Below are 23927 nucleotides of genomic sequence, written 5' to 3' on the forward strand. Positions count from 1 at the left end.
TCTCCTTATGCCTCTAACAGTTCCCAAAAGCTGTTGCAGCTCCGTAAAGCCTGGCCTGGAAGAGAGTGGGCTGTACCTATTGAAGAGGCCTTTCACAAGTGTGTCTGGGGCTTGCTTCACTCACTGTGCTCTCCTTCCCAAACAGGAAGCTGTCAAGGCCGCAATTGTAGAGGAGCAGAGGCGAAGTGAAAAGGCCATGGAGGAAGCCGTCAAGAGAACGAGGGACGAGCTGGTGGAGTATGTGAGGGAGCAGAGAAGGGTAAGTGTGTTGTCCCGTCCCAGCAGTGCATGCCTGTGGCAGCAGAGGCCTCCACACATGCTGTGGAGTCAAGATACTGCTAAATGCCTCAGTATACAATGGGTAATGTCCTTGGAAAGTGGTTTCTCTGAATAATCATATATTAAGCAGTTATCTCTGTAAGCATCCCATCAGACAAGAACAAGCAACAGAGAGCAGCTTCTGGCTGGGTCCCTGGGTTCTACTCAGAAAGATAGTTCTAGACTTACTGGGGGCAGGGTGCCGTGTATTTGCAGATTTGGTTTGTTGTATGCATATATTTTCTTTATTTGTTTGTTGATAGACATTTGAATTGTTTCTCCATACTTAATATACTTTTCTGAATCAACCTATCTGTATTTGAGGTGTTAATCTAGACAGAGAATATGTAACAAAGAAAATTTACAAGACCTTTTTGGAGGTAATTTTTTTTATTTTTTCAAAGCTGTATTACTCTTCTGTCAAAGGCACTATGTGGTTTCTCGAAAAGCTTCTAGTGAGAGTAAGAATGCTTTTTTTAGGTCCCTCGATCCCTGTGTGTCAGGTGTCTAAAGACCTAATTATAGACTCGGCCATTTGACCTGTGTTCCTTTAAATTCTTCTGAAGGCCCATCCGTTGCCTGTGTGTGGGAGCCTGGTTTGACTTGTGAAGTTCATTGACAGCAGTGTGAGCACAACAACAGGGCCCCTCTGCACTGCCTGCTTCTTCTCCTTGGCTGTCAGTGTGATCCACATTGTAGAGTAGTCATGGGTCAGTGTACGGGACACAGCAGACGGAGTCAGGATGCACTCTGTGCCGCCTCAGTACTGTTCTCAGCATTGTCTTCAGCACGTTCATAAAAATACCCAAAAACCACCTGTGGCTAGGCAGGTTTCAGGCAGAAACGTGTGCTCAGGATGGTGCTGGCAGTGCCATCTGCAGGGTAAACTCTGAGACCTCCTCCCACGCCAGACACTGACTCACAGGAGGTCGCAGCCGTGGGCTCGTGGGGACATTACCACTTGCCCTGAGATTGAAGGTGGTGTGTAAGCGACTCTAAATTTCAGTCTGGATTTTTCTGTCTTCACAAAGAGAAAAGCTGATGTAGAAAAGCACAAGAAAATACGCAAAGTGGAACCAGTGATTGCCAACACCTCCTTCATATTTCACTTCTGAAAACTTTAGCTTCATAATTGTATATTTCCTTCTTCCTCTAGAATAATATCCATTCTGTTTCAGATTGATTTTAATGTATCATCTTAGGACTTAGAGAAAATTTTGGAAAATAAAGAACAATCAAGAGTTTATAATCCAACTTAGAGGAAATAGTTTTCATTTTTTGTTTTTTTGTTTCAGCAAATTCTTACTATTCTTGTCTCTTTCAAAGAAAAAAAAAACCCAAATTGAGGCAGTTTATCTTCTTTCTTTACATGATAGGTTTTTGTTTTTGTTTGTTTGTTTTGGTTGGGTGGTTTGTTTTGTTTTGTTTTGTTTTAATCAAAGATCACATTTTCAGGATAAAAAAGTGTTCTTTTCTTTCCCCAGCTTAAAATAAATAAACAAACAAACTAGATCAAGCTTAAGATTCTTAACCTCGGACACCATAGAAGCCTGTAGTTTTGGGTTCCAGCCATCTTAAGTTCCAGTTTTGGAACTTTGAGAAGTCTTTACTGGAAGAAGGGTCCTGTGGAACTAATTCCTGCTCTGTAGGGCTCTGTCCTGGAGGAGGCTCAGGTCTGGGGGGGTCCTTCAGCTCGTCAGCCCTGCACAAAGTCTAGGAAGTTTGGAATGAGCATTTCCTCTCCCCACATTTCCCCACCCCACATTTCCCCACCCCACATTTCCCCATTTGGCTTCTACTTTTAAAGTACTTAGAAATTATGGGATGAAAGATTCAAAATGCTAAATTTCTCTTAATAATTTAAAATATTTTCATATAATATGAAATACAGACCACCTTAAGAGGCAATAGCCTTTTGTAAATGTCTGCATCGGTAGACATCAGTCATTCAAGACTATTGAGTGTTAAAAATACACCCAGGATGAAGCTAGGATCGATACTGTTCTGTGAAAACAGTTCTAATGGCATTTTGTTGTTTCTATAAGTATCATCAACAGAGATGGCACTAAGCTTTAAAACTATGCTTTAAGTACAGCTGCCATTCATCTGATGCAAAGATCTAGACTTACTTGTGCACTAGTTATGAAATCTCACTGCATGCTCAGATGCCTCTAGCACTATTTATTAAGTCAGTGACACAAGTCTGCACTGCTGATCCACACCACAAAATCAATGTATGATCGAAACATCCTACTACTAAGAATTTTCATGATTAATCAGAAAAATTAATGAAACAGTTTGTATGCTTAATATAAATATTCAGCCCAGTCATATTTTTAAAAATTTCTCTGTAAGAGTTGAAGTGCCAGGGTTGAGGGGAGGGATACCCGGGGGGCTTCCACCCACTGAGAGGAGAAGAGGTCGGGGCTGGGGGAAGGGTTGTGGGAGGGGGCAGTGAGTAGCATGTAGAGTGAATAAGTGAAAAAGATAAAATTAAATTAAAAAAAAAAAGTTTCAGAAAGATTTCTGCAAATCCTACTACCCAAGGGAAAATGTTATGTTCATTTTCTAGATTTGGTATGAAGGAGAAACACTGTCGATTTTTGGCGTAGCACTCTAAATGTTGTCCATAGTATCTGCTAGTGGTCTGCTAATCAGCGGGCTTAGTTGTCTGTACCATGTTCACACGGTAGAGAAGGAACTGCAACCCCAGAGAAGTTTAGGCCAAGTGTTACTGTGAGAACTGGCAGTCACCCGCAGGTACACTGACTTGCTCTGCAACCTCACTGTGGCCTAATCAATTTTAATTGCACTTTGAGACTTTCTCAGAGCACTTGCAATTCTAGACCAGGGGATGGGCCACATCCCCCTCCTGCTTGTTTATGAAATAAGCTTTTCCAGGAACATTCCACACCCCCTCACTGAGTATTGTATTCAGCCTGGCTTCAGGATGCAACAGCTGAGTGGAACCTCTGTCATCTCTTATTGAAGCAGCTCCGCCTCCAGTCAGGTGTCAGAGGGCTCTCTGCCTTCAATACTCCCGCTCTCCCACCATGGAGCTGGGCGGCTGGCATTCCCTGGTGGTCTGGAGAAGTCTTTCCCTCGTCATATAAACTGCCAGGCCAAGTGGTGTAGTCAATAGTGCCACAGGCTTTATTTTGTGTAAGGGAGGTTACAGAGAAACGGAAAGACCTCATCCCAGACACTTCTCGAGGGAGGAAGAGTTTGCGGTTTATAGAGATCGATAGCCTTTAGGCTAGAATGAAGAGTTCCAGCCCATCCCATAAGTTCAGACTGTTACACATGAGCTCGCTGTGATGGAGGAAGTGTGAATAACTCCAGCGGGCAGCGGCCACTCACAGCCAGGCGGAGACTCCTAAAAATAAAATCTCATCCAAATGTAATAAAGGATTATTATTTTTTCCTCTTAAGAACCAGAATTATGGCCATGTTTTCAAAATCACCTCCAGGAAAATAACCTTCACTTGGGAGGATTTTTTTAATTTAGATTTTTAGAGGGGAATAAGGAGCAATTATCTTTACTTCAAAGGTTTGCGGCCAAGACATCATTAGAATTTTTTAATTATGGCTAGGCTCTTTAGGGCCAGCCTTGCTGCAGTCCTCTGGGGTTTCACTTGAAGCTGTTACAAGCAACACTGAGCCAATGGAAGCTTTACTTCTGATAGTTACAGTCACTAAAATTCAGACAACTCTAGAGAGACTGTCATGCCCCCACTTTGTCTTGTTCCTTATCGTGATGATATTGACACTTCTGCTGTTCTAAGTCTCCTCAGGATTCTGACATTCCACCAAGAGTGTTGCCGACATGTTTCTGATAGCTGCTGAATATGCTGAGGGCTTTTCAGTTCTTGGTATAAGTCAGTTGCATTAAGGAGTTATTCTTTATGTTGTTTGTATGCCCATGTTGAGGCAGTGCCATTCTTCTGCCCCCACCCCGCCCACCTGCCCGCCCTGACTTCCATCATCCTAGTTAACCGTTCCTCCTGTGTGGCCTGGACCAGCTCTGTAGACAGAAAAGGATAAACTCGGGAGTATGTCAGTGTTGAGACCCACGGGACCCACTGTAGCTTTTGATTTGGGTGTCATAATATGAGATTGCTTCCCTGAATTGATGCACATGACAGTTAGGACTGTGCCCTGTTGACTGGTTTCTCAGTTCTCTATTTTTATTTAAGCCATCAGAGTCAGTAAAGTCGCCCAGTATGAACTGCCTTGCCAAGTGGCCCCCATGAACATCCTCCCTGAAAGTGAAGCATAGCACATTTCATGTAGAAGAAAGCTTAGCAAAAACAACAGTCTGTGCAGGTTGAAAGGACCCTGCAGCTTCAATGTCCTGAATCCCTTCTTGAGGGTCTATACCCTGTAAATACACTGAACCTCAAGCCTACTTCCGCTTCACCTTCTTGACCTGTGCACCTGTTCAAAAGTGTCCTTGCATAAGGTCACTCTTGGGAATATGCACAGACATGTGAGAGGGGCCATGCCTTCTGTCTGGCCGTCAGACCATCACATGCAGCCATCACACTGCTATTGAAGGCTTATGATTTTGCTGACATTATTTTGAAATGGCTCTAACAGTGAGTGTTGTTCTGGTTAAAAGTCTCATGGTACAAATAGTGGATCCCAGAAGGAAATACAAAGATTGTGTCTGGAGGAAGTTGTCGAGGTCTGAAATCAGATCTTGACATCATGATGACAGTGGTGATGAAGCCACTCATATGTCATCTTCCAAAGCCTCCCACTGATCTAAGAAGACCTAACTGAGGAGAGCATGCGGCTCTGCATCTCCACACTCCAGAAACCAGTAGTCACAGAGGCAGAAAGTGGCGGTCAGATTCTCAACTCTATGCTTTGACTTTGGGGTAAGGCCCTTCAGTGGGCAAGATGGAGACTAAAGAATGAAGCTAGGTCTGGTGGTGTTCCCAAATGAAAGACACAAAACCTATATTTACAATAAGCCTTAAAGCACTAGAGCTGGGCAGATATCCGCCCTCTAGGCTATTTTATTTTTGGAACCCTGAGATATGATTCACCATATTCCAGCTGGGTGACTTCTACTCCGACAGGCTGATTCTTACAGCCATCTTCTCATGAACCATCTCCTCTCATGGCAGCCTCCTCCCTCTCCTTTCTTATTCTCGGTTTCTCCTTAGACCCCAAGCCTGGGAACCGAAGCCCTGCCTACCTCTTGAGGTTTGACGTCTGTTGCTATGTACTATAATGCTAAATTCTGCATCGCAAAGGTCTAGTAGCCTATAAGCGAGTAGGTCTCACATTTATGCAAACCTTGTTCCTTAATTTAAAACTATTGGTTATATAAAAGTGGCTGCAGCCAATACTGGAGGGATTAGAGGTAGGCAGGCCTTGTGTGACCTGGTGGAGCATTGCAGAGAGGAGAAGGAGGAAGAAGGGCATGGGAGAGAAAGGAAGCTGCCATGAGAGAAGATAGACATGGCACACAGCCAGGAGAAACAGCAAGGTTCTCCTGTACCCAGTGAGGTACCACTGGGGAGCTAGCCAGGCCAGCAGTTAGAAAAAGAGACTAGGGGTTACCCCCAGTAATTGTCAAAGTCAAATAGAATAACCACAGTCTGAGTCTCATTCATTTGTAAGCTAGTCAGGGATAAGTTTAAATTGGCTCAACTATATATAGCTCTACCACCAGTACCATAGACCTGCCCTCACCATATTGTTCTGCTAGTTACCATACCCATTGGGCAAAGACCTAGGGTGGCACCAAGGACCCCAGAAGAGGCGGTGTACAGCAAAAGCTGTGTGTGTGGGTTTGCTTATTCCTGTAAGAGACCAAATCTTCTGTTTTCACAAACCACACTTTCTTTACTGCAGAGGCAGTCCAGGGTTATTTTCTATTTCAAGTCAGAAACCCATCCATGGAGAGTAGCTCATTCCTTCTCCACTATGGTCAGACTCTGCTTCACTGACCTCTCTGCCTGTCTGTCCTGCCTCCAGCCATACCTTAGCCTCACGTGGATGGGACTGGGACTTTGCTCGGAAGCTTCCAGCAGGACTCTGCATTCTTCAGCACTTTCCTTCACATGGGGTAATGCCAAACTCACTTCACGTTACACTTCCCTCCGGCACTGATGAAAGAGGAGCCTGCTGCACAGAGCCTCGATGGGTCTCCTTAAAGTTGTTTAAAATAAGGGTTTGTTTGGTTTGATTGTAGCAAGTTAAGAAAACTGAGTCCTGGTCCCAGTATGCTCTAAAAACCATCCACTTTGTTAAAGTTTGAAGTTAAGTTGGCTCAGAGTATGTCTTTTAAAAAAAAAAACACTTCAATTTTTCTTTGGTGACATGGAAGTAAGCAACACAGTGCTAGCATTTCCCACAGTCAAGTACTTTTTTTCTAAGGCTCCTACTGTTAGGTCTATCATGCTAGTTAGAGATACAAAATTGTTGTCACTAGATAGATAGATAGATAGATAGATAGATAGATAGATAGATAGATAGATAGATGGATGGATGATAGGGAAGGGGAGAGGGTGAGAGAGAAAGAGAGAGAGAAGGAGGGAGAGACTAAAAGAATTCCAGGCATAGAACTAATTTTCACAAGTTTCTTGCAGAAAGTCTGAAAACAAAATAGACATTATAACCATGGATGTCAAAGACTCGGCCACTGGAATTGGATGTAGGGTTGAGATGTAGGAGTGACAGGTCCATATTCTTCATGTGTTGATGAAGACCTGTGCTTGACATTCTTTGCCCTAGAGATACCATGAGTCAGGTACTACGTTTCAATATAATTCCTCCAGAAATTATCATCTTATTTCCTTATTTTCAGTAGAAAGGAAATAATGTCATGGCTAAATTATAAAAAGAATAAAACACTCTAGCTAGCCCATATAAAAGACACACACTCCAGGTATTTTATTTATAAGCCGTAAGCCTAGATTGGGCAGGTTTGGAGCTATTCTAACCTATTTCTCAGTCTCTTGTTTCTCCTGGACACATGCTCATGGTCCGTCGCCTCTCATGGCGGCCCTCTCCACCTCCGTGTCCTTTCTTCCTCTCTCCTCTCTCTCTACCTGAAACTCCCATCCTCTGTCCTCAAGTCCCACCTTTCTCCCTCCACTGTCCAATCACAGGCTCTAGCCTTTTATTGACCAATTACATTGAGGAGCAAGGTTTACTTACATAGCGTCACTTGGTGCATGTGAGGATCTACACATGGGGCAGCCAGATCTTGAGAGCCAGTACTTAGCGTTAGAATACAAGCAGCAGCAGACCAGCCCACTGCACTAGAAGACATTTGGTAATGACTCAATCTGTCTGGTTTATTGTGGGTTTTTTTTTTTTTTTTTTTTTTTTTTTTTTTTTTTTTTTTTTTTTTTTTTTTTTTTTTTTGCTATCATGTGTATCTCCACAACCACCATTCCTTTTCTTTGAAAAAGAAAAAAGTAGCCCCCCTCCCCCCCCCAAAAAAAAGCTGTTGTAACTAATATGGTCTTGGAAACACAATGAGAGCAGCCTTTTCTGAGGGATGTGCTGTCTCTTCTCCTTCACAGACAGAACTGGCCTTCCTGCCAGTCTGCGTGCTGCTGAGTCATAAGACACAGTGGTCACTACCTCTGGGTCCTTACTTCCAAAGGAAGGCTGGTCTGTGAAGAGAAAGGGGATGGATCATCTCTTGCCACCATATTATTTCTGATTGAAGTCCCATCTTTTGTGGGTGTATCACAAGTCTGACTTTGCCTTTGACTAAAATTACAGATATATTTTGCTTTTTCTTAAGCAGGGAGTTCTAACCAGACAGTCACAGGGGCAGTTCTGCTAGAAGTCATCAGCTGTGGGACTGTGGCGCCCTGTAAAGTCTGTCTGTCTGTCTGTCTCTCTCTCTCTCTCTCTCTCTCTCTCTCATTATGGGGATCCTTGTGCTAGTGACTCCTGGTCTTCTTCCATCATTGCCAGTTGGTTGAGCTATGATTCTGTGAAAGTCGACATCCTCTGCCATGTGACTCAAGCCCAAAGCCCACGCCTTGCACCCTGTAAACTCATTTTAATTTTTTTCTTTTTATTTATGGGTATGTCTGTGTGAGTTTATTCCACTATATGCCTGACAGTTCCCAATGGAAACTGAGAGGCATCAGATCCTCCTGGACGTGGAGCCACAGATGGTGAGCCACCAGTGTGACTGTGGGGACCTACACCCAGGTCCTTTCTTACAGGAGCACCTGCTTATAAGCAGTCAACTGTCTGCCCAGCACCTAAAACTAATTTTTATTATAACATCTATTTCTCAGTGTTTAAAATTCACCTAAGATGAGATGCTGTGGCCCATTTGAATATTGCCTGAATATACGCACACATTCTCAAACAGGAAGGATGTCAGAAATCAGGAAGCATTACAAATTACCACCACGTACTTTGGGAATTTCTTCCAAATCACCATGGTTACTATAGAAATATTTCTAGTTTTTTTATCCTCTCAGCTACTTTTAAAACTGATCCTTTGAAGTCATGCTGGGGGTAGTGTGGTCATTCTTATTAAAACAGAGCCACAGTGATTGTCAGGCATCTTAGTGAATGTTTCCACTTGGCCACAACAGTAATCCGAAAGTTTCTGAAATTTTCTGTAGCTGATGCCCAGGTTTCATAACATGTTCCCGAAGATCTGCAGTGTTTGACAGGGAAGTTATGTCTCGTTGGGTGTTTTCAGGTGTCTGTGATTCTGCTACTGTCTGGCTTTAATCAGCAGCAATCCCTCCACCTCTATAATTTGGGGTATTTTGTGTGTGACGGTCACATAGTTTTCCTCATTGAAGGCGCACCACAGAATTCCTTGGGATAAAGAGCTCGGTGGACTTAATTTTCCACAGAATGCATTGGGTTAAATTCCAGCATGTATTCTGGCCCCTCGGGATGTCTCTGTTCTCTATTGATGGCTGGCTCTCATCAGGGAGTCTCTCCTTTTTCTTCTTTTCTATGTTCTTACCATTTTACACCTGTTACCTAGGCTGGGACTATCACTCAGAAGCAGAATACTTGCCTAGCATCTCTAAGGCCCAGAGTTCACCAAGGACCAGACAGACAGACAGCCAACAACCAGAAGACTGTCTTAGCATGCTCTCTGCTTTATTCAGTACCTGCTCTCAGTATAAAACGACCAAGATGAGGCAGAGGCAGCCGAGAGGAACTGACCTAAGCCTGAGGCAGCAGAACCAGAAAAGGGTGGCTGGAGTCATAGCTGTGTGAGAGGTAGATTTGTTCGCTGCTATCTTTTCCTTGTACCTAGCTGCTTGATCCTAAGGTTAATGGCTCCCACCAACATGTGACACTGATCTTCACACATAGAACCTTCTAGTCCATCTTTCTTTGAGCTGCGGAGCTGACAAAATGATCCCACTAATCCTACTAACCCTTGTTTATCTCACCCTGTAGCTCAGGCTACTTAGAACACATTCTGTTGCCCCACGCTGCCCTCCTGTTCCAAAGGAGCCCTAGATAAGATGTCAGGTGCGCCTGTAGCTTAGGCTTGCACACTGGCTTTGTATTCCTTGACGCAGTACTAATTGTTGATACCTTTGGCCACAGGAAGCTTCTTTCCAGGAGGGTTGCATTCCTTTGTAGATGCTGCCCTGTGTGGTGTGTGCTGGGTGAAAGCAGAGTCGACACCGTGGGTGGTTGTATATAATTTATATAATTTAGTTCAGCATTAATTAGATCAAACATGCACAGCCACTTAGGGTCCTGGCTCTTTGCTTGCAAGTGTTAGAGTCTGGACCAGCCAAACTTTAGGAAATAGGAATTTACTGAAAGGCAGCAGAGTTGATTGGCATCTGTGCACCAGACTTGTTAAGAGGAAATGAAGCAAGTTGTCTTGGAAACTACAGGCAGAAGCATTAATGATCACCTCAGAATGACAAATAAAGGAAAAAATGGCCACCCTGCTACCACCCACCACCAACTCCCCCATTCTCCATTGTCTCTAACCCACTTGGATCAGTTGGGAAAGATAGACTCCTTCCACAGAAGAAAGAATTCCCAAAATGAAATTTAAGTTGCCACTAAAAAGGGGACATCAAGCCTAGTGGCAGGGCAATGTGTTCAACACACTACTGTGCCTCTGGTTTGTGTGACTCCCCAGAGAACCTGTTCCTAGAGCGTTATCGTGTTTGATCCCAAGATCTTTCCAAGGATAGAACTGTTTAATCACTTTGAATAGGAGAAACAAAAATTTCAGTAAAGGTAGGAATCTCACTCAAGATCTGACAGGACTGAGATGGGGGAGGGAGCATTCCCAAAGGACTCTGCAGGCCCTTGGCTATGTGTTATCTGTGGCTCTCTGAAGGACAGCCATGACAGTGGCTCAGTGACTCTTAAAGCCTAAAATATCTGCTGTCTGCACCCCCCAGAAACATTTGTCATATGCTGATAGACAAAGTAACCCCACCCCCACCGACAGACTTGAGCCTTCGAGCTGTGAACCAAACTGCAGTCCTGGAGAAACTGGATCCTCAGGATGCACTGTCTACTTGTAACTCTGCGCACCTTCTTTATCTTGTCTACGTCTAACTTGGCGCGCCTTCTTTATCTACCATTTCCAGTACTGCCGTCCGGTCATAAATCCATCCGTGAATTAATCCACTGATGAGGTCAAAGCTCTCATGATGTACGTGCTCCCCCAAAGCACCACTTCAGACATCAGCACCAACCCTTCCCACATGGAAGCATTGTATCAGGACCAACCCTACCACATGTGACCATCACATCAGGACCAACGCTCCCACATCGGGGCCCAGGCACACATTTGCTTTTTGAGGGGTGCTTCATCCAAACTACAACAAGCACCTAGGCATCTGGTCTTCTAGATACTGGTCTTCTAGATACTGGCCCAGACAGAGCCTAGGCAAAGCTGCCATACCCACTGAGTCAGGGAATAGACCTTGAAACCATAGAAGTAAACATACCAAATGCCCTGTTTCCTTAGAGAACTTACATAAAATTGACAAAAAGCAAAATATTACTTTGAAATGTCCTTGGAAAGACCAGGACTATGAGTGAGTGTTGGGTGGGAGGAGCAGGAGGCTTTCTGAATGAGCAGAGCCAAAATGCAAGAACTGTGAGCAGAGAAGGTCAAGTCTAGTAGAGCATCCTAGACACAGGCATGGAGCACAAAGAGGTCCTGGGGTGAGCCTTGAGGGAAGTCCAGGTGGACACAGGACAGTGAAGAAGCTGAGCCAGAGATAAAGAACATTGGGTGGCAGCAGAAAAGAAAAAGGAGAAAATTACTTTGGAGGTTTGAATATTTTATCAAATACTGTAAATATGTCAAATAAAATATGGATAAAAAATTGAGCAACCTTTAATTAATATAATATCTGAGTCTATGTTGAAGGAACTCACATATCACTTTAATCCCTAGAAAGGATGGATAGATTTATGACTCTGGCAGTTATTTTTAATTAAAGTGCATATATCCATGTTTGAGATGTAAGATACAATCACCTTCTGGAGTTTTATGGCTGAGATGGAGTATCAGACCTGAAAGGAGGGCTGGAGGACACATCGGGAAGTTCCTCAAGAGAAGGACAATGTAAACATTATGTTTCTTCAAAACTAATATATTAGCATAGTTTTATGTTGATGATGGCAAGCCGTAGATAAGAAACCCAGAAGAGTGGAGGGTACAGTCGTGTCAGAAGCACCATGGACGTGAAGTCTCATCCTTTGAAGAATTTCTCAGAGCACATATATGAGCGACATTTGCCCTTTCTGCAGATCTTTATTAATACCTATGGTTATGGGTCCCCTACCACATGTGGTGTTTGGACACTGGCAGTTACTGATGGTGGCCCCAGCCCTGCATTTCATCTGGGAATTACATCCATAAATTTCTTTAATATCCATAAAGCACACTTCATTTATAACTCGGGCACTGCCTTATCCACCTTAGTTATTCTGGTAAAACATTTCCATGAGCTTCCTCCCACTCTGTTACAATTTGTAGAAGCAGTTCTGTCTGCAAACTAAATACTTCTTATTTTTACAGTAAATTTGTTCATTTTCTATGCATGCTTTGGTTGCCTATAAAATATATACTGTTTTTTGAATACTTCAAAACTTTTTGTAGAGTTTGTCTGCTATCAAGTAATTTTGATAGTCACCCTTTGTCATTTATAGCTATAGTTTTGATATCTTACTTGATAAATGTCTTTCAAATGTACTTCTTTCATTACCAAAGGCTAGCTTGAGATATGTGCTGTTTAGAAGTACATGTTCGGAATAATTGGGCATTACAATGACCCTCAATATTCACCGTGCTCCCTACTTCTTGCCTCTAAGGGCACAGATTTAAGAATACTGCCTTTTAGGAATGGATTTGTCTGTTTATTTTGAGCTGTTAAGGTGTTTCTTTAGCCTCCCCGGTAGCTTTAGTGTTTGATCTTGACAACCAAAGTCCTTTTTAGTCTTTGTCACTTAGGAATACTTAAGAGAAATTTTCTGATCAATTTTTTTTTCATAAATGTTCTCATATACCTTAAAAATATTAATTGATTTTATGTTTTGTGTGTGTGTTATATGTATTACCTAGAGTGTCCACAGAGGCCAAAAGAGGACGTTGGATTCCCCTAGAACTGAAATTACAGGATGTTGTGAGCCACCATGTGGTTGCTGGGAAGTGAATTCTGGTCCTCTGGAAGGGCAGCAGAAATTGATGAGCAATCTTACCAAGCCCTTCATATCATCATGTATTTGGGGAGCAAATAGTCTTTTGCTGTATCATTCATTCATTTTACAGAACTTAATGAGTCCTTTAGAAAGATCACTTGCCACCACTGTTAGTATGAGGCCAGACTCTGCTGGTTCCCAGAGAAGGACTCCATTCTGTTTTGCTTTGACTTTTGAGATAGGCTTTCACTCTGTAGCCTGGGCTGGCTACAGAGTGACTTAACTAATCCCCCTGCTTCAGCCTCCCAGGTGCTAGGATTACAGGTACCTTCCATTGAAACAGCCCATGCAGCTGGGCACTGAGGTTGTACAGCCTTTGTGAAGAGTTTTAAATAAACAACTGTGGCAGGTCACTGGTGTTGTCTACACAGGAAGCCTTGTGGAGTGAATGATCTTGAGACAGTGATACAGAGTCAGTCCTGCAAGCACAGAAATGCCATCCAGCTGCCGGTGACTCTGGCATGTCACTGGTCTGCCACCCTGGTGCTTCTGGGATGTAGCCGGTCTGACACCTTACCTCTTGTGATTTCATTTTCTCCTAGCAGGATAGATACAAAAACTATTCTTAACACTCTTAGAAGCCATGCCCTTGCCCTGAGCAAGCTCCAAATGGGTCTCCTCCTCATCTCGGAACTCCTGGAAAAATGAACACCATACTGGTGCCTTTAAGACTAAACTATGAACTCCTGGACTTTAGTCACCCCACCTTTAATCCTACATTTGAAGAAAGTGCAGTAGCACGCATTGTCCCACGTGAGCGCTGAGGCATGGTAGCAGTTTTCCTCTGCAGACAGACGTTACCCTTGCCTTTTCCCACTTCTTTTATCCCTAACCCAACTGAGTGGCCTAGACACCTACTCTAAGTCCCTTTCTACCACCCAAAGACTACGTATTTGTAAGGTTTGAATTCTGACACATGACCTCTGCAAATACACTTTTGTGCTTTCTTTGAAGAAATAAAGAACTGTGAAATGGGAACTTGTTGGAGCCTCTTATACTAGATCTTCATAAGGCAGTCGATAGGATTCCCAGCTGCTCAGGGACTGAGGTCAGACTGGCAGCTTGCCATGTGTACTTTGAACAGATTTTACTTGTATATGGCCCTGTTCTGTGTATTGGCATTTCTCAAGGACTTTATGCCTTTCATTCGAAGGAATCGGGACGTGTATTGCCAAAGTCATCTTTAGTCTGCATCTAACCAGACTGTAAGCTGTATGGTAAAGATGGACAGGTCACTGAGAGAAGTGACTGTAATGGGATTTCTGTGATACCAGGGTCAACAGGTGACTTGCCATGTGCCCTGCCGTTGACCCATCCCTTCCAGTCCTTTCCTCATGTCATATACTTACATTAAGACAGAGGAAGAGACTTTTCCCATCTTTGCTCTGTTGCCTTGATTAACTGGGTCCTTGGAGGATGGACTTGTACATACAGATGCACTCTGGTGACCTGAAGCTAAGCCCACTTCACACTGACTTCCCCAAGTGTGCATTTAAGTTGTCAGAAAGAGTATTCCTGCCCCTTACTAATCCTGCCTCCCAGCACTGACATAAAAGAGTGTTGGGAAAGATTGGTTACATGAGGAAGTGTAAGTAACTGCCAATAAATATTAATAATTAACATAAATATAACCTAATATATATAATTAGCCTATAAACACTAAGAAGGAAGTGGGAAGTCTTATCAGCAGAGAATACCGTAATGGGGAACAGGCTGGTTTCGTTTGCTTTGTTCTTAGGACTACTCTTTCTAGCTTGTTTGGAATGAATAGAAATCAAGTCAGTAGGTCAGAGTTACTTAGTTGACAAGGAAATGACTAAAATAGGAGGAACAGACACACGTGGGCACTTCTATGCCAGAGTTAGCATGGATTCATGAACTCTATCCCCCCATTGCCAAATTTGCTTTGTAATGTAATGGACATTAGAAGATTAAATTGCATCATTTCTTCCTTGATGTCCTTCTTCCTCTCCCCTCTCCCGGTCTCCTCTTCCTCTTCCCGTCTCCCTCTCCTCTCTCTTCTCCCCTCTCATCCTTCAGCCTGTAAAGTCTTGACACTACAAACATGTGCTACAACACCCAGCTCCCTCTGTAGACTCCTAAATTATTATCAGAAATTATGTTCTAATGATTGTTTGTTCAACCCCTAAGTTAAAATTTTCAGTTCAACAAAAACTCCACTCTTGTCCGTTTAACATGTTGAGCCTGTTCACACATTCTTGTTTATGATCTAAAAGCTGAGTTTTCAAGGTTGGTGTGGTGGCTCAGATTCCAGTCACCTGCTGCTCTGCCATGAGGATCCTCATCAGGTGGCTCACAGATGCTTTTAACTACACACACGTGTGCACATACACGCACACATACACACAAACAATGCTCAAACAGCCCATGATTAAAATCTTTTTAAAAAATAAAACAAAAGTTAAGCTTTCATTCCTGGGAATGGGCTTCTTTATCATAGCACATTTAAACTTCTCTCATTATAAAGGCTAAATCAGCAGCAATGTAAGGACATCCGGAAGTCTGAAGTCCAGAGGAGCACAGGGGCTGAGTAGGGGCTGAGAGCTTGGAGCCACTAGGGCTAGGTACTCTTACCTGGCCAGGGTACTTGGCAGAGTGCTTGGGTCTAGGTGCTCTCTCTGGCCAGGATGCTTGGGTCTAGGTGTTCTCTCTGGCCAGGATGCTTGGGTCTAGGTGCTCTCTCTTCCCAGGATGCTTGGGTCTAGGTGCTCTCTCTGGCCAGGGCTTTTGGGTCTGGGTGCTCTCTCTGGCCAGGGTGCTTAGGTCTAGGTACTCTCTGTAGTCAGGGTCCTTGGGACTTGATACCCGTGTTGATTGGCACCCTGTCTATGTATCACTGAATTCATAGCATGTAACTGCATCATTCATGCAACATTTCCAGTTCATTCTCCAGCAGGTACATTTTTTAAGTAGGGTGATAAAAAACACAAGAACATGAATGGGAAAGGACAGGTGCCTGTCCCCTATGAGGCTTTCTTGGAGCTCCATCCCAGTGGCTTTTCCTTACCTTCTGCTAACCCCAGAAACCATGTGGTTATGGTTGGTTTTTGTCAACTTGACACAAGCTAGAGTTATCTGGGAGCAGGAGCCTGAGTTGAGATTTGCTGTAGGCAAGTCTTAGGGGGCATTTTCTTTATTAATGATTGTAGGAAGGCCCAGTTTACTGTGGAGGGTGCTGCCCCTGGGCAAGTGGACCCGGATTGTATAAGAAAGCAGGCTGAGCAAGCCATGAGGAGCAATCGGCACTCCTCCACGGCCTCTGCTTCAGTTCTGGCTCTAGGTTCCCTGCCTTGAGTTCCTTCCCTGACTCACCTTCATGGTAGAATATGGTTGTAAGTTGTGACATGCCCTTTTCTCAACAGGCTGCTTTTGGACTTGGTGTTTATCAGAGCATAGAAAGCACAGTAGGACCAACAGTGACCCAAAGGTGTGTGCACTGTCCCCAGATGTCCACCTGTAGGTGAAGGGGATGGCAGCTGCTGCCAAGCACATGTCACCGTAAACCCTGTCTGACCAGGTTCTGCCCCTGTTTTTATTCCTATTTTTTCACTATCTTCTGAGTTTAGCCTGGAGTGAAAGCAAAATCTCCTTCGTTTATGCGGGAAGGGGAGAGGCTTATTGCTTCCTCCATCCCCAGGTCCAGCTGGGAGGCAACAGTGCTTCTGAGAAGGGACAACAGGGAAAGCGCTTCCTCCCTCCATTCCCTTGAGAACATAAGCTATTTAAAATGTGCCAGGAGTCGGTCGTTTACAGTTATCAGATTTCTATGATCTGATGATCATGGATACAGTATAAATTTTATGAAGATAGAGGTTTCAAAGGAAAAAGATATATTCACAGTAAAAACTTCCATTCAATTAAATGGTGCTTTAATGAAATTGCATGGGTTCAGTTTGGGGCACTAAGTCATGAGAATCCCTAACCACGTATGCACCCCAGCACACACTGGTCTTGGGCTGACCGGCTGCTTTACCAGTTGGGAATGCAGAAGTGAGTGAGCGGAGGTTACCTAGGCCCTAGATGGCTGTGCACTTCGAGGTTTGCTTAGTGCCACACAGTGTCAGTCAGATTGAAAGCCTTTGCTTCACTAGGAACAGGAGGGGGTTTTACACTTTTTCTGTATAGCTGCTGACATTTCCAGGTTGTTGAAGGAAATGTTTCTCTTAATGGTGTATTTAGTAAGCTGAATTTCCTTTAAATGATTTTGGTGTGTTTTCAGGGATCCGTTTGTGTGTTAATTTCTGAAACTTACTGAACCTCTGTGGAGGGACGAAGATTGCATTGTTTGATGGCTGCCTTTGCCAGGTTTTTGGCGCTTTGACAGGCTTTTGTACTTGGGTAATGAAACATAAAGAACCCCTGTGTATTTATAGCAAAATAGACCCTGTGCCAAGGCCCGCAGTCATAACTGAAGCTCTTATCTGAGAGGGCCATGCGTGCTGAGGTTGGAGGATAGGCTTGGGTATCACACACACCTGGTGTTAAGTCTGCCCGCTCTTCCACTTGGGCAAGTCATAACCTTTCAAAGCCTTGATTACCCCCCCCCCCCCACATACACAGTTGCCAGGAGAATAAAATCGTGACTTAAGGGCAGGCTCATAAGACAGAGGCACCCTAGGAAGCAGTGTCCCGCTCCTCAGACATGCAGGGAAGCCATGTAGCTTCTCAGACAGTCTAGAAATCAGTGTCCAGCCTCAAGGGATCAGCTCCTCAAACAGCCCAAGTGACAGCATCCAGATTATTGAGCCAGAGACGCTCTGGGAAGCAGTAGTTAGCTTCCCGTCCCTGTAAACTCTAGATCCATGGTCTTATTTTCTGGTTGTGTTAAAATTGCCATTGGCAGATCTAGGACTGCTGGAACCAGGTTTCTCCTGGTTTCCTGAGCCTCTCCTCAGGAGGCATGCTCCTGACAGCACAGGAAGTCGCCAACTCCATGTCTACTGCAGGGTGTCTTTCCTGAGCAAGCAGTGCTGCTGAGCCTGTGAAGTCGAGCGGGATCATGTGTTGAGGTGTGTGTGTGCACTTCAGTGCGTATCGTTGTGAGTGCTTACATTCCCGTGGGCTCTGTGGTAGTTTGAGATGAGAGGGCAGAGCTGCTTACGTAAAAGAACTTACTTAGGATGGTTCAAGAACAGAGAAGTTCTTACCGTAAGACGTCTTAAAACCCAGCAACAGGCCTTCAGCTGTGGCTTGAGCGCTTTAGACTCTCCCGCCTTTCCTTCACTCTGACAAGCAGCTGTAGTCCATCTGGAACATGAGAAAGTGGCACGACTTCTTTTTGTGGTGACTTCTGGGATGCACTGGAGACACACTCAGAGCTGGCGGCCATCGTGGGGCATAGATGTGGATGTGGATGGTCTGATGAAGAGGCCAGACCCACAAGCTCTCAAGTTCAAGGTTAAGGCAACTGACATTGCCTCAGGTCAAACCACTGCCCAGACTGTTGAATCCCTCAAGTCTGATTTATTCTAAACATTTATTTTATGTGACACTAATTTCCCTGAAGTTGATCCAGAACGTCTCTGTCAACATGGTTATGATAATGCCACAGATATGTCCCCAGAGAGGGACTCTGCATCTGACCTTTAGCTTTTTATACAATGTAGACTCTCACATCAGACTTATTTATCTAAAAATAGGAAAGTCTTTTTAATAGAATAGCTCCTTACAGCAGGCATGTGCATAATAGTGTAATACCAGGGAGCCTGTGGTAAAGCAACCAGACAGGCCACTGACACAGGCGGGTTGTTGTTCTTCCGATCTGCCGAGTGGACACAATTTGATGAACCAGGGAAGGTAACAGTATTTGTCCAGAAGCATCCAAACACCATAGTGCAAGCACCACAGAAGAATCTGATGGATGGCTCTGAGAAAGTCCAGGATCTTGTGTGTACCTGCATGTTTTTGATATGTATATGTATATGTGTGTGTGTGTGTGTGTGTGTGTGTGTGTGTGTGTGCGCGCGCGCGCGCGCGCGCACGCGCGCGCGGTCTTCATCTGAAAGATGGCAGTGGTCTTAAGTCCGGATAGGGTGTTTATTGTCATCCAGAGCTTTCCCAGGTTCCTATGGGCATAGAGCAGGTACTTTAGGAATGAGCATCTGCAGAATCTGTCTTACCAGAAACAAACATGGAAGACTCCTTCAAACACAACAGCCAAACTTCAATGCATTTAAATATCCTTTCAAGAACTAGGTTGTTGCCTTTTTAATACGGAGAGCGAGCTAGAATGCAAGCCTAGACTCTTAACTACTCAAAGCCTCTATTCTCCACACTGTGGTGTGGGAAAGTCAGACCGAGAAGTCTCACCATCTCTGTATAAACACTAGCGCCATCGACCGCTGTCCTCCATGTGCTTGCAGTCTGTTTGATTAAGGTCTAGATGAACTTCTAGAAGAAATAAGATGGTAGAATATATTTCAAATTTTGTTATATATATTCTTGATTATAAAGTTTAAAAAGTCAGAGAACTATTACCTGTACAATAGTCATTCAAGAACTTCTTATCCTGGTTTGGTTTTAGTCAACTTGACACAAGCAAGGCATTTGGGAAGGGGACTCTCAGCTGAGAAAATGTTCCCACCAGATTGGCCTGTGGGTAAGCCCGTGGGGTGTTTCTTGTTTTATCACTATGGAAGGAAGGACAGTCAACCATGAGGCTAAGCAAACCATGAGGAACAGGCCAGTAAGCAGGCCTCCTCCCGGCCTCTGCTTTCGTTCCTGCCTCCAGATTCCTGCCCTGACTTTCCTGATGATGGAATGTTATCTGTAAGTAGAAAATGAAATTAACCCTTTCATCCCCAAGTGGCCTTTGGTCCTGGTAAGCACCATAGCAATAAAAACCCTAAGATCCTGTTCAATCATTCCACATGATTGGTGGAGGTTTCAGAAAAAAAGAATCTTTAAAATAACTATCGCATGGCCTAGCTATATCACACATGGGGACACCCCTGAAGGACTCTGTGTTCCCTACAGAAATGTTTGTACGTCCCTGTTTGTTTCCCCTCTATTCATAGCAACAACAGAGAAATAGATTCAGCCTAGACATCTGCTGACAAATGGATAATGAAGAAATGTAGTCTCTATGGTTAATAGAATTTTATTCAACCATAAAGAAAAGTGAAGCTTGCAGGATAAATGCGTTGGTCTGGAAGTTCTTATAAGAAGCAGAGTAACTCAGACTGAGAGAGGAAAGCACCACATCCTCTCTGTCATGTACTCATCCTCACAGTTGACATTCATATTTGTCTGTGTGTGGCTGGGACTGTGGGGATCGGCCATGAAGCCAGAGCAGGAACCACAAGAGGGGGGGTGAAGAAGTTAGGCAGAAGGGAGGTGGACAATGAAACACATGTAACATGAACCTGGGGGCAGCCAAGGGAGAAAGGTCACAGGACAATCAACAAATTATGCTTGAAAATGCAGTAGTGAAGCCTGTGTATGCTGATCCCAAAGTAATAAAAATGGCAATGGCATTGTTTAGAATTGTGCATTTCACATGAGCAACAGAAAGCCCCTTAGTGAAAACAGAATACAATATGTTACTGCATAAAACTGCACAGGTCACAGAGTAAGAAGCTGCCATGACACAGAGGCCCCCATAGGACACAGATGAGAAGCTGCCATGACACAGAGGCTCCCATAGGACACAGATAAGAAGCTGTCATGACACAGAGGCCCCCATAGGACACAGATGAGAAGCTGTCATGACACAGAGACTCCCATAGGACACAGATGAGAAGCTGTCATGACACAGAGGCCCCCATAGGACACAGATGAGAAGCTGTCATGACACGGAGACTCCCATAGGACACAGGATGAGAAGCTGTCATGACACAGAGACTCCCATAGGACACAGGATGAGAAGCTGTCATGACACAGAGGCCCCCATAGGACACAGATGAGAAGCTGTCATGACACGGAGACTCCCATAGGACACAGGATGAGAAGCTGTCGTGACACAGAGACTCCCATAGGACACAGGATGAGAAGCTGTCATGACACAGAGACTCCCATAGGATACAGATGAGAAGCTGTCATGACACGGAGACTCCCATAGGACACAGGATGAGAAGCTGTCATGACACAGAGCCTCCCATAGGATACAGATGAGAAGCTGTCATGACACAGAGACTCCCATAGGACACAGATGAGAAGATGTCATGACACGGAGACTCCCATAGGACACAGATGAGAAGCTGTCATGACATGGAGACTCCCATAGGACACAGATGAGAAGCTGTCATGACACAGAGCCTCCCATAGGACACAGATGAGAAGCTGTCATGGCACAGAGACTCCCATAGGACACAGATGAGAAGCTTTCATGACACAGAGCCTCCCATAGGACACAGGATGAGAAGCTGTCATGACACAGAGACTCCCATAGGACACAGATGAGAAGCTGTCATGACACGGAGACTCCCATAGGACACAGATGAGAAGCTGTCATGACACAGAGACTCCCATAGGACACAGGATGAGAAGCTGTCATGACACAGAGCCTCCCATAGGACACAGGATGAGAAGCTGTCATGACACGGAGACTCCCATAGGACACAGATGAGAAGCTGTCATGACACAGAGCCTCCCATAGGACACAGATGAGAAGCTGTCATGACACAGAGACTCCCATAGGACACAGGATGAGAAGCTGTCATGACACAGAGACTCCCATAGGACACAGGATGAGAAGCTGTCATGACACAGAGGCCCCCATAGGACACAGATGAGAAGCTGTTGTGACACAGAAACTCCCATAGGACACAGATGAGAAACTGTCATGACACAGAAACTCCCATAGGACACAGATGAGAAGCTGTCATGACACAGAGACTCCCATAGGACACAGGATGAGAAGCTGTCATGACACAGAGGCCCCCATAGGATACAGATGAGAAGCTGTCATGACACAGAGACTCCCATAGGACACAGATGAGAAGCTGTCATGACACAGAGCCTCCCATAGGATACAGATGAGAAGCTGTCATGACACAGAGACTCCCATAGGACACAGGATGAGAAGCTGTCATGACACAGAGACTCCCATAGGACACAGATGAGAAGCTGTCATGACACAGAGACTCCCATAGGACACAGGATGAGAAGCTGTCATGACACAGAGACTCCCATAGGACACAGATGAGAAGCTGTCATGACACAGAGACTCCCATAGGACACAGATGAGAAGCTGTCATGACACAGAGACTCCCATAGGACACAGATGAGAAGCTGTCATGACACAGAGCCTCCCATAGGACACAGGATGAGAAGCTGTCATGACACAGAGCCTCCCATAGGACACAGATGAGAAGCTGTCATGACACAGAGACTCCCATAGGACACAGATGAGAAGCTGTCATGACACGGAGACTCCCATAGGACACAGATGAGAAGCTGTCATGACACAGAGACTCCCATAGGACACAGGATGAGAAGCTGTCATGACACAGAGACTCCCATAGGACACAGGATGAGAAGCTGTCATGACACAGAGACTCCCATAGGACACAGATGAGAAGCTGTCATGACACAGAGACTCCCATAGGACACAGGATGAGAAGCTGTCATGACACAGAGGCCCCCATAGGACACAGATGAGAAGCTGTCATGACACAGAGCCTCCCATAGGACACAGATGAGAAGCTGTCATGACACAGAGCCTCCCATAGGACACAGGATGAGAAGCTGTCATGACACGGAGACTCCCATAGGACACAGATGAGAAGCTGTCATGACACAGAGACTCCCATAGGACACAGGATGAAAAGCTGTCATGACACAGAGCCTCCCATAGGACACAGATGAGAAGCTGTCATGACACGGAGACTCCCATAGGACACAGGATGAGAAGCTGTTGTGACACAGAAACTCCCATAGGACACAGATGAGAAGCTGTCATGACACGGAGACTCCCATAGGACACAGATGAGAAGCTGTCATGACACAGAGACTCCCATAGGACACAGATGAGAAGCTGTCATGACACAGAGACTCCCATAGGACACAGGATGAGAAGCTGTCATGACACAGAGCCTCCCATAGGACACAGGATGAGAAGCTGTCATGACACGGAGACTCCCATAGGACACAGATGAGAAGCTGTCATGACACAGAGACTCCCATAGGACACAGGATGAGAAGCTGTCATGACACAGAGACTCCCATAGGACACAGATGAGAAGCTGTCATGACACGGAGACTCCCATAGGACACAGGATGAGAAGCTGTTGTGACACAGAAACTCCCATAGGACACAGATGAGAAGCTGTCATGACACGGAGACTCCCATAGGACACAGATGAGAAGCTGTCATGACACGGAGACTCCCATAGGACACAGATGAGAAGCTGTCATGACACAGAGACTCCCATAGGACACAGATGAGAAGCTGTCATGACACAGAGACTTCCATAGGACACAGATGAGAAGCTGTCATGACGCAGAGCCTCCCATAGGACACAGGATGAGAAGCTGTCATGACACAGAGACTCCCATAGGACACAGATGAGAAGCTGTCGTGACACGGAGACTCCCATAGGACACAGATGAGAAGCTGTCATGACACAGAGCCTCCCATAGGACACAGGATGAGAAGCTGTCATGACACAGAGACTCCCATAGGACACAGGATGAGAAGCTGTCATGACACAGAGACTCCCATAGGACACAGGATGAGAAGCTGTCATGACACAGAGACTCCCATAGGACACAGGATGAGAAGCTGTCATGACACAGAGACTCCCATAGGACACAGGATGAGAAGCTGTCATGCCACGGAGACTCCCATAGGACACAGGATGAGAAGCTTTTGTGACACAGAGACTCCCATAGGACACAGGATGAGAAGCTGTCATGACACCGAGACTCCCATAGGA

General features: G+C 44.9%; 1 protein-coding gene across 6 annotated transcripts in view; it reads left to right on the forward strand.

The window, feature by feature from the left end:
* Ccdc91 (coiled-coil domain containing 91) overlaps window positions 1–23927 on the forward strand; it is a 148453-nt gene that overhangs the window by 119555 nt on the left and 4971 nt on the right. For all 6 annotated transcript variants that reach the window (XM_034512084.2, XM_034512081.2, XM_076940910.1 and 3 more), the window contains one exon: window positions 146–259. In XM_034512084.2, the coding sequence (XP_034367975.1) occupies window positions 146–259 (114 nt within the window). The remainder of the gene's footprint in view (window positions 1–145; window positions 260–23927) is intronic.

This window comes from Arvicanthis niloticus, chromosome 9, assembly GCF_011762505.2.
Source record: "Arvicanthis niloticus isolate mArvNil1 chromosome 9, mArvNil1.pat.X, whole genome shotgun sequence".
In the NCBI taxonomy this organism is placed as follows: domain Eukaryota; kingdom Metazoa; phylum Chordata; class Mammalia; order Rodentia; family Muridae; genus Arvicanthis; species Arvicanthis niloticus.